The sequence below is a fragment of the Triturus cristatus genome, chromosome 8, assembly GCF_964204655.1.
Source record: "Triturus cristatus chromosome 8, aTriCri1.1, whole genome shotgun sequence".
NCBI classification, from domain to species: domain Eukaryota; kingdom Metazoa; phylum Chordata; class Amphibia; order Caudata; family Salamandridae; genus Triturus; species Triturus cristatus.
Genome location: NC_140591.1, coordinates 25,251,941 through 25,266,066, shown reverse-complemented (window position 1 = coordinate 25,266,066; position 14,126 = coordinate 25,251,941). Strand labels below are relative to the sequence as shown.

Here is a 14,126-nt window from a genome sequence, read left to right as displayed (position 1 = left end):
TGTGAAATTTCTTCTAAGTGTCTATTTTTACAAATTTGAAATATTCTTTTAAAATCATACCATTTCTGCAAACGAAATTACTTACCTGTTTTTGATAAGGACCCCAGTCCTGGGCCTAGGTACCCAGTCCTGGATTACTAAAGTAACGACAAAGTACTCTACCTGCAATTTGAATTTCTTGCCATAGAGATCCATTGAATGTTTTCTTTGAAATATTTTCTAAGTGCTAACTTTTGAAATAGCTAAATATTATTTAAAAATCATTACAGTTATTAAGTCGACTTTCATCACTTGATTCAGAATACTGACCCAAGGCTGGATCTAGGAGCCAGACCTGGAATTCCAAAAGTAATCTGAAAAGTAATTAATTACAAATAACCTGAATTTACCATTGAGCTCAATGCATTGTTATGTTTAGGAAATAGGATTGTTTATTGCAACCAACTGTGACTGTTTATATAAATTTATTGCTTAAGACAAAAGTATTTATATGCAACCTCTCATTCTGAGAAAGTATATTTTTATCCCCTTTGTGGTTCTAAAAATAAAACAAGCATATATTTTATATATATAAAACCATTGGCCTAGAGTTCAGCTATTGAGTGTGTGAAACCATTTGCTGACTGAGTGTGTACAATAAATGCTTTACACTGTCCTCTGGTACTGCCTTACTGCTCGACCAAGCTACCACTTTTGAGAGTAAGGTCATACCTAACTTTGACCTCTATCAGCCTCTGGGGGACTGTGGACTCTGTACACCCTGTACCTATTAGGGAACAGTATATACAGAGCCACTTTCTCACACTCATTCAATTATCTACACATTACTTCTCACACCTATGCACTTATGTCGAGCTAGCAGACTGGCTAGGACATGGGAATGTCCAGACATCAAGAAATATTGGAGGCGGGTGTTTATGGATTTTTTCTGGGGTACTAGGAGAAGCCATTTTGTAAAATGCCCTGTTTAAAAATTGTGCTCTCGAAGGCATGTGAAATGAAAGGCGGTCGGTTTTTTCTCAAACACACATTTTAATAGCTTCTAAATGTACTGTACAAACATTTCAAAATATATTCCAGTTATCATCAAACACATTTTTGTAACTGTGTGATAAAATCTTTTTAAACTAGGATGAAAACAAAATCAGAACACTAACTTGGTGATGCACAAATGCTAAATATTTTTGCTGAAACCAGATTCACAGATTGGCTATACACTATTTTAGTATATCAATAGAACTGCATGCAAAATGTGCTGTTAGTAAACGACAGTGCGCTTTCACATTATACTTTAGAAATATATATATTACAAGTGAGTTTATGGGTCAAGTAAATCACAGTTAGGTCGAGTAGATTATTCAAGTCACTAGACCTGCAGGTCTAGTAACATTTTTATGATTTTTCGAGCCCCGTCAATGTCTATTTCACATTTCCTTTGTTTTAGCTGTAAGCCATGATCTGCTCCTTTAAGTAAAACCAGTCTTCAGTTAAAAGACTCACACCTTTTCATTTTATAGGATTTTTCTGTTTTAGTAGGGCCTGTTAATCTAAAACTGTGCTCTATTGACGAAAGTCTGAAACAACAAATACACGGTAAAGGAGAATAGCTTTATTCCAACCGTTAGCCACCACAGTTGGCAGCAACTGTTGGTCGAAGAACCCCGCATCCCCAATGTTGCATGCAAGGAACCAACGCCATCCAACATTACCCCCACACACTATACAGCCTCCTTCCTTCACAAAAACACAAATAAGAACATATTGTCGAACACTATGGAAGTACACAAACTATAACATAAAATAAAAATAACTACAATTACACCTTAAGGAATAAGGCTTCCAAAAGTGGCATGAGGAACACTGAAGAGACGTGCTTGCAAAATAGACTCAGCTAGATCAGCATAACCATCAACTCAATGTTAACAGGGACATCACAAAACAAAGTGAGAACCAAATAAAAGGTGTATGCTAGTAGGTAGGAACAATACACACTTATTTCATAATAAATTCCTTAAACTTCACAGGACAGGTTCTAATTTTCTGTGGAACCCTTAGCTTGTACTGGTCACACTCCGCTTGAACACACACTTCTGTTCCCACACCCATCTTCTCACACACATACGCGGTCTTGGAGTCGGGCACCAATGAAACGAAGCTTTTGTTCCACACCCTTCCATCCTTGAGGACAATCACATGTTCCTTCATGTCCTATACTTGAACAGGCCCAGAGAAACGGGAGAATCCTTTCTGAACACAACCGGGTTTCTTGATTCCAGCCCATCCGTCTTAACAAGCAATCTGCTGCAACTTTTGCCAAAAGTAGTACATTTCCTTTGCACTTCACGTTGCACATCCACAACAATGCAAATCTTTACAACAGCAACACTTTTCCAATATATCCTACTTTGTTCATTTTCGTCCCAGCAACCCTGCCCCTTGGCTAAAACCATATCCTTCATTCCAAACCACTCAGCAATGCAAACTGCAGCTGATCTTTAGTAATAGTATTAATCCTTTCCATCAACTCATTGCTACGGGGATGATATAAAGATGTTCTGATGGGTTTAATGTCGGCAAGTTCTAAATATTCTTTAATTTCCCTTAACACCAACTGGGTGCCTTTGTCAGTCACCAATTCCTCAGCATACCCTTCCCTCAGAAACACCTCTTTGAAGAATTTTTTTTTTCAATGAGAACACACGAATTCACACTGTCCACAAATCTGATCTCAGGCCACTTAGCAGTCAATACACAAGCACATTTAGGTGTGCTACCCAAACACACTATACGGTCCGGATAGGTCAAAAGAAAGGGTATGCCATGGCGAATTCACTGTGGTTACGAGACAAGGATAAGTGACTTGGGTCTTGTCACTCATGACGCACACACAACACTCAACAAAAATGTTCCACTGCCATGTCAACCTCTGGCCACAAAAAACACTCACGTATTCTACGCTTTATGGCTCGATTATCAATATGACACTCATGAATTAAAGCTAGAACGCAAAATTGATGTAACTACCAACAGTCCACACCTGTGCAAAACACCATTAACCACTGTCAATCAATCAGTAACATGCAAAAATGGAATTAAGTTTCCCTGAAAATCTTTAGTAGGAGGCCAACGACTGGCAACAAATTCCATTACACCTTGAACCTCACCGTCACCTGCCAATGCTTCCATCCACTACATTTTAGAGGGCACCATTCACAGCAACACTGATGGAACTCACCACACACACCATGTCCAAGTCAGTCAGTCAAATCACTTTATTCGATCCTTGTTCATAAAGATCATAAAAGTCCAAATATACAAACAGAAAACTTTCAGCATTATACAAAATATGATATTAAAATATCCTATTAAAAACCATTAAATAGGTCTACCAATGGTTTATGGTCCATTCTTAAAACTGTTGCCCCGCACAAGTTTTTTTAAATACTGCACACCCCACCACAAACCAAGTGCCTGTTTCTCTATCATAGAATATGTGGTCTCCTCTCAAAGCACTTGAGCAAACCAATGATTTCCTCACAGCCATTGCTCCGCTTCTGCAAAAGTACTGCCCCACGGCCCCGATTGCTGGCATCAGAGGAAATTATTATTTACACAAAAGAGGAGGGGTGAGGGTAACGGTCCACCCTACTCCGGACCCCCAACAAACACTAATACACCAAAAGGAGTAGGGAGTGGTAAAATATCTATATATCGTGGCACGTGCTGTGTGTCCTAACCTCAACAAATACTTTACCAACAAAGTCAACTACCCTAGACTTCAATAACCTAGATGACTCCCCTCTCACATGCCCATCAATGATAAGTGGTTATCTGACTGTTTAAGCCACCTGCGGTCTTCTCCCTCCCCTGTACTCTATGCCTAATGATTATGTTTTTGCTTTATCTTTTTGCCTCCTTATGTCCTGCTGTGCAATGCAATTTATCCTTTGTATATGTAAAGCACTCCGATACCCACGGGTCAAACTAGCGCAATATAAAACTTTTAAAATAACGCCTGGGGTGGAGGGGTAGGGGAAGACAGAACACAACACATAAGAGAAACAATTAGCATTAGCACTCTCCCAATCGCCACCATCCTTCACGTTTTTAATCCTGGCCCGAGGGTCCAGAAATAAATTGTATGCACAGCGACACCTCCGAGCTAGTTTTAATTTACACTGCACTTTCACTTCCAGTGATCCCAGTCACTTTATACATTAATTGTTTCTCTTATGTGTTGTGTTTTGTCTTCCCCTACCCTATTGCTCCACCCCAAGCGTTGGGTGCGTGGGGGTGTTTTGAAGCAGCCCTATGATGAAGCATGTCACACAACTGTGTGAGTGAGGACAGTATTAGGACACACAGCACGTGCCACCACATATAGAGATATTTTAACACTCCCTACTCCTTTTGGTGTATTAAAAGATCAGAGGAAATGATACAGCTGTTTTAAGTATCAAACAAAATAAGAGGGAGTGCCACTACAAAGTTATGTTTAATTGACTCAAACACCCTGTCACATCATTCCAAACATATTTTTCATTCTTCTAAAGCAGGTCCCTAAAGCATGCTGTATTACTTGCAAAGTTTCCCACAAATGTGCCATAATCTGTCAAGTCAAAAAAGATCTAAAGTGATTTCTGTTGACAGGGTTAGTAACATTATCAACTGCTTCCAGGATTTTTACTGAGTTTTACACCATCTTTTGACAAATTATGTCCTAAAATATCTACCCCGTCCAGAGAAAACTGGCATTTGTCCTCCTTTAATATCTACCAACTTGATCTTAATATGTCAAGAAAGCACCTTCACCTTTGGTCATGCTCACGTTTATCTTTACATATATACCAAGATATAATCTTGAAAATAGGTAACTCCAGGTGTATCTTTAAACAATTTGCCCAGCAACCTCTAAAAAACAGCTAAAGCAGATGCCCAGCAACCTCTAAAAAACAGCTAAAGCAGATGCTAATCCAAATTAAATCCTAACACAGCGATACGCACCTTCTGGTGTGAGAAAAGACGTGAGATGCCTAGATTCTTGACACATCTCAACCTAGTTGTAAGCAGCGGACATATCCAATAATGTAAAAAAATACCGCCCCTTTCCAGGCTGTCAACCTTTTGTTAATATTGGGCAATGGTTGGCTATCAACCCAAATATTACCTTTCACATTCCCTAGATGAACACACAACCTCAAGGACTTGTGTGCGAAGGCCACAGGAACAAGACACTGAACCTTCAATAGGTCCAATGAAACCGAGATCACACAACTTCTCATGTTCAGATTTCAGTTCATCATGCAACACCAAGGGTCCCCTACGCACTTTGTGCGCAAGCGCTAGAGCATTGTATTTCAAGATAATGCAGTGTTGGAAACCTTTCAATTTACCTAAATATCCGTTGAATACATCAGGATACTCCTTTACCCACTCAGACTCTCCAACTTGACCTATAAAGGCACTAATTGAATTGCACAGTCTGTTCCTTGAAATAACCATATCAGGATGATTTTGATCCAATACCGTGTCCAAGTCACCCTGTACTTTACACCCTAGGAGATTTGATCCCTCTTTCACAACATACACTAGTCCCTTGGTGAAATTGCCGTCAAATTCCAATGTGGCATCAAATGTACCCTCTACTTCTACCCCCAAGCCCCTAGTATTGAAATATTTTATTGTGTAAAGCCTTGAAACCCTTCAAAATCCTTCACATCTGTACGTGTGAAAGGAGACCAAGAATCCGATTAATGACTTTTCCATTTACAACAATTTCACACTCAAGAGGTTTCTTTCGGAGACACTCAATTTTAATAGCTATTTATTATATAAATGTCATCTTGCTTTGGAGAAGTTAGCATTAATATACAATTGCCATCATCCTCAGACAAGCCATCCTCCAATGACTGTACCTTCACTGATCTGCACAATTTCTGCCCTAATTTTGATTTACACACACATGCAAAACGTCCTCTCTTTCTGCACATAAAACAAGTCTGGTTGACAGCACTACAACATTTTGCATTGGTCAAGTGAGACTTGCTGCCACATCGGAAACTCACTACATCAGTCTTATCCCAGGAAGACTTGGTAATGAGCACTTTCAGCAAAGCCTTTCCTCTTTCTATTCTAGATCATTGATTTAAGAAAGTGGCTCTGTACCAAAGTACGGTACAGTGTGCACAGAGTCCACAGTCCCCAGTGGTTTGGCAGAGGCTAAAGTTAGATATAACCTTACTCTCTAAAGTGGTAGCTTGGTCGAGAAGCAAGGCAGTATCAGAGGGCAGTGTAAAGCATTTGTTGTACACACTTAGTCAGCAAATGGTCTCACACACTCGAGAACTGAACTCTAGGCCAAATGTTTTATATCAAAAGATAGTTGTTTTATTTAAGAACGAACAAGGTATCAAAATATACTTTCACAGAATGAATTACTTTAGTTAAATACTTTTCAGATAGGCAATAGACTTTTTGATTACAATAGCTACAGTTGTTGCAATAGGCAACACAATTTCAAACACAATGCAACACTGAGCTCAATGGAAATTTCTAGTTAAATGCAATTAATTACTTTGTGGATTACTTTTCTAACCACAGGACTGGATCCTAGATTCAGTCCTCGGACATGCACTGTAAACAGTTAAGTAAAAGCGTTTTGGTTACAGTAGTGATTTTTAAGGAATATTATTGTATTTTAAAAGTTGACACTTAGAAACTTTTCTAGGTAAAATTACCAATGTTATCATATGGAAGGAAATTTCAGTTTGCAGGTAAAATATATTTGAGTTACTTTTGTAATCCAGTGCTGGACTCCTAGGTTCAGCACTGGGACATCTATCTAAAAGAGGCAAGTAATTACGTTTTTATTGTTGGCACGATTTTGAGAGAATATTTGTAAGTTTCAAAAATCGACACTTGGTAACTTTTTCAGCAAAAAGCAGGCAATGATATCCTATGGAAGGAAATTCAAGTTTACTGGTAAGTACGGTTAAAATTACTTTTCAGGGTCAGTACTGGGCTAAAAGATGCAGCACTGAGCTCTCTCCTGATAACAGGTGAGTACGTCGGAATTCGTTGTTCGGCTGATTTTAGACGAATATTTTAAAGTTCCAAAACCCCACACTTGAAAGTATTTCCAAGTGAAACCACTCAATGTTAGCCTACGGAAGAAAAGTGAGTTATCGGCTTTTAGGTAAGTACTCGACTGGCAGAGTTAAGGTTCTGGGCATAGACTCAGGGATCTCCCATGATCAGGTAGGTGCAGTTGGTACACCCTCAGCAGCACAGGGGGAGCCGGGTACAGAGTGAGTTAGGCCTAATGTTATCCAATGAGAGGCAGGGGGCCTTCGGTTGGTGGCTGCTGGTAAGCAGGCCACGCGGCTGTGGGAACTGGGCTCCTGGTCACTTGCTCAGGGCAAATGGGGAAGTAGTTTAAGACAAAGGTTGCACTGCCAGGGGCACTCAGGCAGCTGGATGCAGGGTGCTTTTGAGCCGTCAGGCGCTCAATGTTATTCAATGGAGCTCTTGGAAAGTGAACAAAGGCTGCAGGCTCGGGGACGGAGAATCTTTTGGCGCGACCAATACTTTGAGGGGTAAGTTGGGATCTTGGAGGATAGGTAGGCACCCAGGAGTTGGGCACAGGGGGCCGTGGGGCGCCGGATGCAGGGGTGTCTTTTGAGGTCGGGAAATCTTACCCCCTGCTGGTCGCAGTTGGAGGGGTCCCATGTCCTGAGGTTGCAGGCGTCGTCGAGGAGGGTCCTTGGGCACTGGATTCCAGGTCAGAATCGCCGGGGAGATGTCCTCAGGGTCTTCGTTCACTCACGACACAGGCCGGGCTCGGCGGGTGCAGAGTGGGCTGGATTCGCGGTTCCTGGCTGGCACCAGGGGTATTGTTGTTTGAGCAGAACCACTGCTCGTGGGAGTCCCAGTCTTGGTAGAGTCACAAGGCAGTCAGGTCCTCCGGGGTTTTTGAGGTTGCTGACCACAGAAGGAGCCGGGGTTTTGCAGGAGCAGGTTCGAGGGTTGACAGGCCTATAGGGCTGGGGCCAAGTCAGTTGGTGTCACCCTCTTCTTAGCAGCTGCACAGCAGGTCTCGTTTCTTGATCTTCTTGCTTGTTTCGGTATCGGGAACTGAGGATGGAAGGTTCAGGGTGCCCCTAAATACTAAATTTAGGGGAATAACAGATCGGGGAAGGGCAGGGACCAATAGGTCCCTATCCTGTGGTGAGTACACCCCCTATCCTGCTCCTCTCCTGTGGGGGTGGGGGGGGGGAGGAGCCTATCTCTGATTGGGCAGGGATCCCCATCCTTAAGATGGCCAGAGCCCGGAGTTGTGTTTCACCTCGCCTCTCCCACCTGAGGGGTGGAGTTGGCACAGGCTGGCACACCCCCTTTCCTCACGTAGGGTTTCCCGCCAGAGTGGGGGTCAGAACCGGTGGGGGCCAGTGGCTGAGTACAGCCAGTGGCCTGGAGAAGCTCACAAGGCTGCATGCCTTTGAAGCTTCCCCCTGCCCATCCTGGGGGAGGAGACCTAGCACCTTGCCCAGGATGTGCATTGTTGCAGGCCCAGGAGAGCGGGGGCTCTCCACCCAGGGGTCCAGCAACATGTCTGCTGTGTGGCAGCCTAGGCAGCCTCTCAGACAAGACGTGGATTGTAGGTTAGGTTTCAGGAGGCATCTCTAAGATGCCCTCTATAGTGCATTTTACATTAAATCCCCCACTGGCATCAGTGTGGGTTTAATGTGCTGAGAAGTTCGATATCAAACTTGTCAGTCTTCAGTGTAGCCGTTATGGTGCTGTGGAGTTCGTAATGAGAACCTCCCAGCACCATATACTATTAATGGCATCACTGCACTTAGTGCCCAAGAATGGCACCGGGTACTGTAGGGGCACAGGGCTCATGCACCTGTGCCCACACCACTGGCACAGGGTACCCAGCTAGAGGGGTGGCTGATGTATGACAGGGCAGTGGGTTTGTGGGCATGTCACACAGGGATGTGTGCCATGTTGACTGTTTAGATCTGCACCAGGACACTCAGCCTGCAAAGGCAGTGTGTGTGTGTCAGGGTACAGGGCCCCTAATGGTGGCACAATAAGTGCTGCAGCCCGTAGGGGTCTTCTCTGGTCACAATGCCCTGGGTACCTAGGGTACCCTTTACCAGTGGCTGACATGTGGCCAGAGATGCCAATTGGGTTTAGGCTTTAGTACAGTTTTTAGGGAAGGAACACAGGCCCTCGATACCTGATTGGCAGGGACCCAGGGCACACCAAGGAAAAGTGCATCAGGTATCAGGCAAAACGTGGGAGGGTTACTGCAACAGAAACCCACTTCCTTACAATTGTTTATCTGATTTTTTTAGAGATTAGTTGAATCTCACTGGGTTTTAAACTATTGTTCATTTCTTTCGTGCAATGCACCAAGTGTTTAATACTTCTTGCTTTCGTCAATGCTGTTTCCAAAATCGGGATCTTCAGTGGCTATAATTCTCTCCTGGATTTTCCTAATTGTTAGTCTGTTCAAATAGCTGGTTACAACTAATTTCATCCTTGAAGTCCTGATAATTACATGTGGATGCAAGTGCTCTCATAGTAGCTACAAAGTCATCAATATACTCCCCAGGAAATGATCAAAGCAGAAGAAGTTTATGACGTTACAGAACAGTCTTCCTTTTCGGATTGAATCTCTTATCAAGAGACTTGACGATAGACACATACTCGTTCATGCCAACAAAAGCGTCACCGCTCTTTTCAGATTCTGAAGAAACAGACTACTTCCAAAAGGTAGTGTTTTTTTTTTTTTTTTAATGCCCCTGACTTCAGGACCCGGCCATTAGTACCAAAGTTATGAAAGAGTTATATAAAGTAATCACAGTAATTAGGAGTGCCGATCACAGTAAACACAGGCTTGTCTCCACTGTCCAGTAAACAAATGTATGCTCAACATAAAATGTTAATTTACAGGATGATCCAAAAAAACAGGTATGTGTCACTGTAAATGTAGGCTCCATGACAGAAAATATGAGCAACTTCCCCAACAAAGCCTTGAAGGTGTTTCTAAAGACTGTTGAGGCCTCAAGTAAGGCCTGACTGGGTATTTCAAGTATCTGTTCATGGGAACTGCACCCTAATCCGGGAGGTCTGAAGGGTGGACAGCAATCTTAGAACATCAAGGTAAATGAAGACTCTCTTCCCCTGTGCATGATCATGCGCTCCACCTCAGACAGATAACATTGGTCCCCATCTTCGCAAGAAACCTCAAAACCTGGCTCTTCGACAGACCCCCCTCCTTGATGGACTGGAACCTGCAACCCCACACCCCCCAGCACCTTGAGACCCTTACGGGTGAGTAGTCACGCTTAAACACCTGATTTGATTAGATCCAGCCTCACATCCTTGTGAGATGGCATTAGAAAAATCTCAACAAACATTACACTAGCGCAGTGGTTCTTATCCTTTTGACATCTGTGGACCCCTACTTACTCATTACTGGAATTTGTGGACCCTCACTGAGTCATTATTGGAATCCAGGGAACTCAACATAAGCAATTTCATTGATTTGAACCACAAAAATATAACACAAAATTACAAATATAAGCATTCAAATAAACAAATTATTAAATATTGCATTTTAATTCACAAATATAAAAAATGGGAAGGTTGGAGCTTTTCTAAATTCGATTGACCACCATAATCATACTATATCCAGTTAGATGCATTTGTTCTACTCCCACAAATGAATCTGTAGCTACAGACCTAATTTTTAACCTCCATTTTTAAACTCCTTCACATTTACAGAACGTTTTAATATGTTCGTTTTTCCATTTTCGATCTTTATTAATATACACTTAAGTAATCGGTTAGTAAAATGCAAGTTTTTTTTAGCAGTCGCAGACCTCCTGAAGAAGTGTCCCAGACCACAGTTTAAGAACCACTGCTCTAGGGAAAGTCAGAGCTCTTTGTATTACATTGTCAGGGTAAGAGCCATCTACGCATTCATGAGCCTGCACAATCCTCAGTGTAGCTCTATACAGGATGCTGGGGCCTCACCCACGCTGGGGTATTTGAGCTACATAGTTGAACCTGCTTCTCAGGTGGGCTCACCTAGCAGTTAGTGAGTTTTTAAGATGAAGCCGTTTGAGGGTGCCATTTTCAGTTCAGTGGCAAGGATCCTACATCAGCTTAAATAGTAGTTAGGTAATCCCCCCACCGCCCCCCAAAAAATAGGAGTAAACTAAATTAAGCCTTTACTTCAGTGCCTTGCACATAACTTTAATACAACTAAAGAATGCACTCTGCCCTTGAATGTGGTGTAAATGTTTCAGACTCTCCTTTACGCCTATAAAAGGTCTAAAGCTTTTTCTCGGGACCTTAATACATAAAAGTACTGTCTATTTAGGCGTACGTGGCTAATTATGGTTTATTAAGGTAAGTAACGCGAGTAGATGGGGAAAAGGAGCGAGTACGACCTACCTGCTGCACCAGGATCAACAAATTATGTCTGCTACATGTTGTTTTTATTTCTGCATCAGAAATCCGATGCATTTTTTTGTAATATTTGAGCTAGAATGTGTTTTGGGATGGGGGAAAAAAAAAACCATCAGCAAATTATGTAAAATGCCATGGCCGCAAAAATTGCATTCATCCCCAATTACCACGTGTATTTCTGTTGCCTTATGAGGCAAATGCAAAAACAATAGTTGATGGACAGAATGCAGAACAATGTCATACATTCACCCCAGTACAGAGATCTGGGCCTAAATCCCTCGTTTTTTGCTCATCATGCCCTTCCAGTTTGAACCCAGCCATATGCAAATCAGTCTTGACCCTGTGCATCCTGGGTACAGTCCAGCCCGAACTGCCAAGCCAGGTCCTCCCTGGACTGGAAACAAGCATCCTAGGACCGGTTTGGGGGTTTCACCCCTCTTCAGCCAGGATAACAGAATGATGGATTTAACCCAGATCTCTTGACTGGGGTGAATGTTTTGATTTGTTCTGCATTCCGTCCAGCAATTGTGTGTCTTTTGCCTTATGAGGCAAATCCTATGCTCCGACAACCTGCGTTTCCACTCATACAACGGACCCTTTGTCAGAGGCCAACACATCACATCCAGACCAGAGATCTTAGCTCTCCATCAGCCCATCGGATCAAACTTCAAAAGAGTGAAACACTTTGGCAGATTGTTGTGTGCTACAAGGACGACGAGCCTGGAATGCCCTAGAGGCGAACTGTAACCACATAAGGTTCTGGGGAATCTTTAAAACTTTACTTCTCGGGCATGCCTTCAACTGGGAATGTCCCGATCAGGGATCGTACTAAGGAAAATTGGAAATGGTTATCACCTCGCCCTACTGCATGCTAACCTCCCGTTCTTATAATCAAATCAAGTACTCCTATGTAACTGAAAGGCTACACACACTGCTACACAAAACTTCACAATAATCCTGTTCATCTCTAGGTACAGAGAAATCAGTATAGTTTAGTCCGGCATTAACAAGTTATCCCACCAGTAGCAGTGTTAGAGCACAGGTTACATAAATATATATCTGTTTCTCTTACTGAGACGATGACAAAAATCACGCCAGCGCTTTGATTGCCTGCTGGAGCACAGAAAGATGCTTGCCCATATTCATCCATTAATTTTTCACTTTTTCGGTAGTTGAGGTTGTTTTGTGGTTAAACAAGACAAAGACAACAGAGCACAGCTTGCAATGTCCGAGATCTGCAGTTGTTTTTGACAGCAAGTCACTGCACGCCTTAAAATCTTCAATGAAAGGATAGGTTCGAGCAGAATTGTCCTTAATGGTTTGCAGTATCTCCTGAGCGCCGATATCAGTGCATGAAAGAGCTTCCTCCCTCTCAAACCCTAGTCTATAACAACAAGATGCTCATCGGAGCCCCGTCGTCACTCTCACGCTCTTTAACCCGTACATGGAACTGCTTCCCCCCTTCAACTCTCCAAAGTCCGTTCCACTACCACAAACAGCAGCCCCCATGCGCTGCCGGGGCCCCCTCTGGGGTGTCACTCCCCTCTCACCAGCTGTCAGGCTACCCCTCAGGCTTCCACCCCACACTCGCCTGTCAGTGGCTGCCGGGGCCCCCCCTGTGGTGTCACTCCCCTCTCACCAGCTATCAGGCTATCCCCCAGGCTTCCTCCCCACACTCGCCTGTCAGTGGCTGCCGGGGCCCCCTCTGGGGTGTCACTCCCCTCTCACCAGCTGTCAGGCTACCCCTCAGGCTTCCACCCCACACTCGCCTGTCAGTGGCTGCCGGGGCCCCCCCTGTGGTGTCACTCCCCTCTCACCAGCTATCAGGCTACCCCCCAGGCTTCCTCCCCACACTCGCCTGTCAGTGGCTGCCGGGGCCCCCTCTGGGGTGTCACTCCCCTCTCACCAGCTGTCACGATGCCTCCCCTCTGTCTTCCTCCCCACGCTTACCTGCCCGCCGGGACCCCACACTCTGTCAGAGCCCCCTCTGGTGAGTGTCACTCCCCTCTCACCAGCTGTCCGGCTCCCTGCTCACCCACAAGCTTATGCCCCCACTCACCATCTTCCCTGGACCTCCTCTGCCCCCCACAAAGACTCACCTGCCTGCTCCCCCACCATCCCTCCTCTCCCCTCCTGCACTCACCCGCCTGCCCCCGGCTCCGCGCCCGCAGGTACTTCCTCAGCCTCCGCACTGCCTGCTGCCGGCCCCTGGGCTCGTTGTCCGCCAGCTTCTGGGCCAGAATCAACGGGGCGGAGAGCGCTGGCGCCGCCATCGCTGCTCTGGGGTCTGCCTCGGTTCAGTGCCCTGGCCTCCAGAACCCCACGCGCTCACCACTTCCGGCGCACGTGGGGCGCACACACGTGACGTCACCGGGCAGAGCCAATGACCTGTGCGGCATGGAAACAGAGAGGGGACAATGCGGCGTGGAAAGAGAGAAGGGACTGAGAGCCACGTCTGACAGAAGCCCGTACACAGAACAGACATTGTCAAAGACAATAGGTCTCGTCTCGTCTGTGGGACCAAGAGGCTGCGCCAATAGTCGAATATGTTACTGTATGTGCATTGCATATTTTATGTAAATAAATACTTTAAATTCGTTAACAGTTGTAAACTTTCTTTGCTTTAGTGCACTTTTATA

At 44.2% G+C, this 14,126-nt stretch overlaps 1 protein-coding gene across 2 annotated transcripts in view; it reads right to left on the bottom strand.

Moving 5' to 3' along the window:
- RRP1B (ribosomal RNA processing 1B) overlaps positions 1 to 13,847 on the bottom strand; it is a 161,800-nt gene extending 147,953 nt beyond the window's left edge. Inside the window, exon 1 of one of the 2 annotated variants that reach the window (XM_085620779.1) lies at positions 13,631 to 13,847. In XM_085620779.1, coding sequence (XP_085476905.1) covers positions 13,631 to 13,760 — 130 coding nt within the window. In that variant the 5' untranslated portion in view covers positions 13,761 to 13,847. The remainder of the gene's footprint in view (positions 1 to 13,630) is intronic. The other variant, XM_085620778.1, reaches the window with a different exon arrangement.
- Between the last annotated feature and the right edge of the window lie 279 nt (positions 13,848 to 14,126).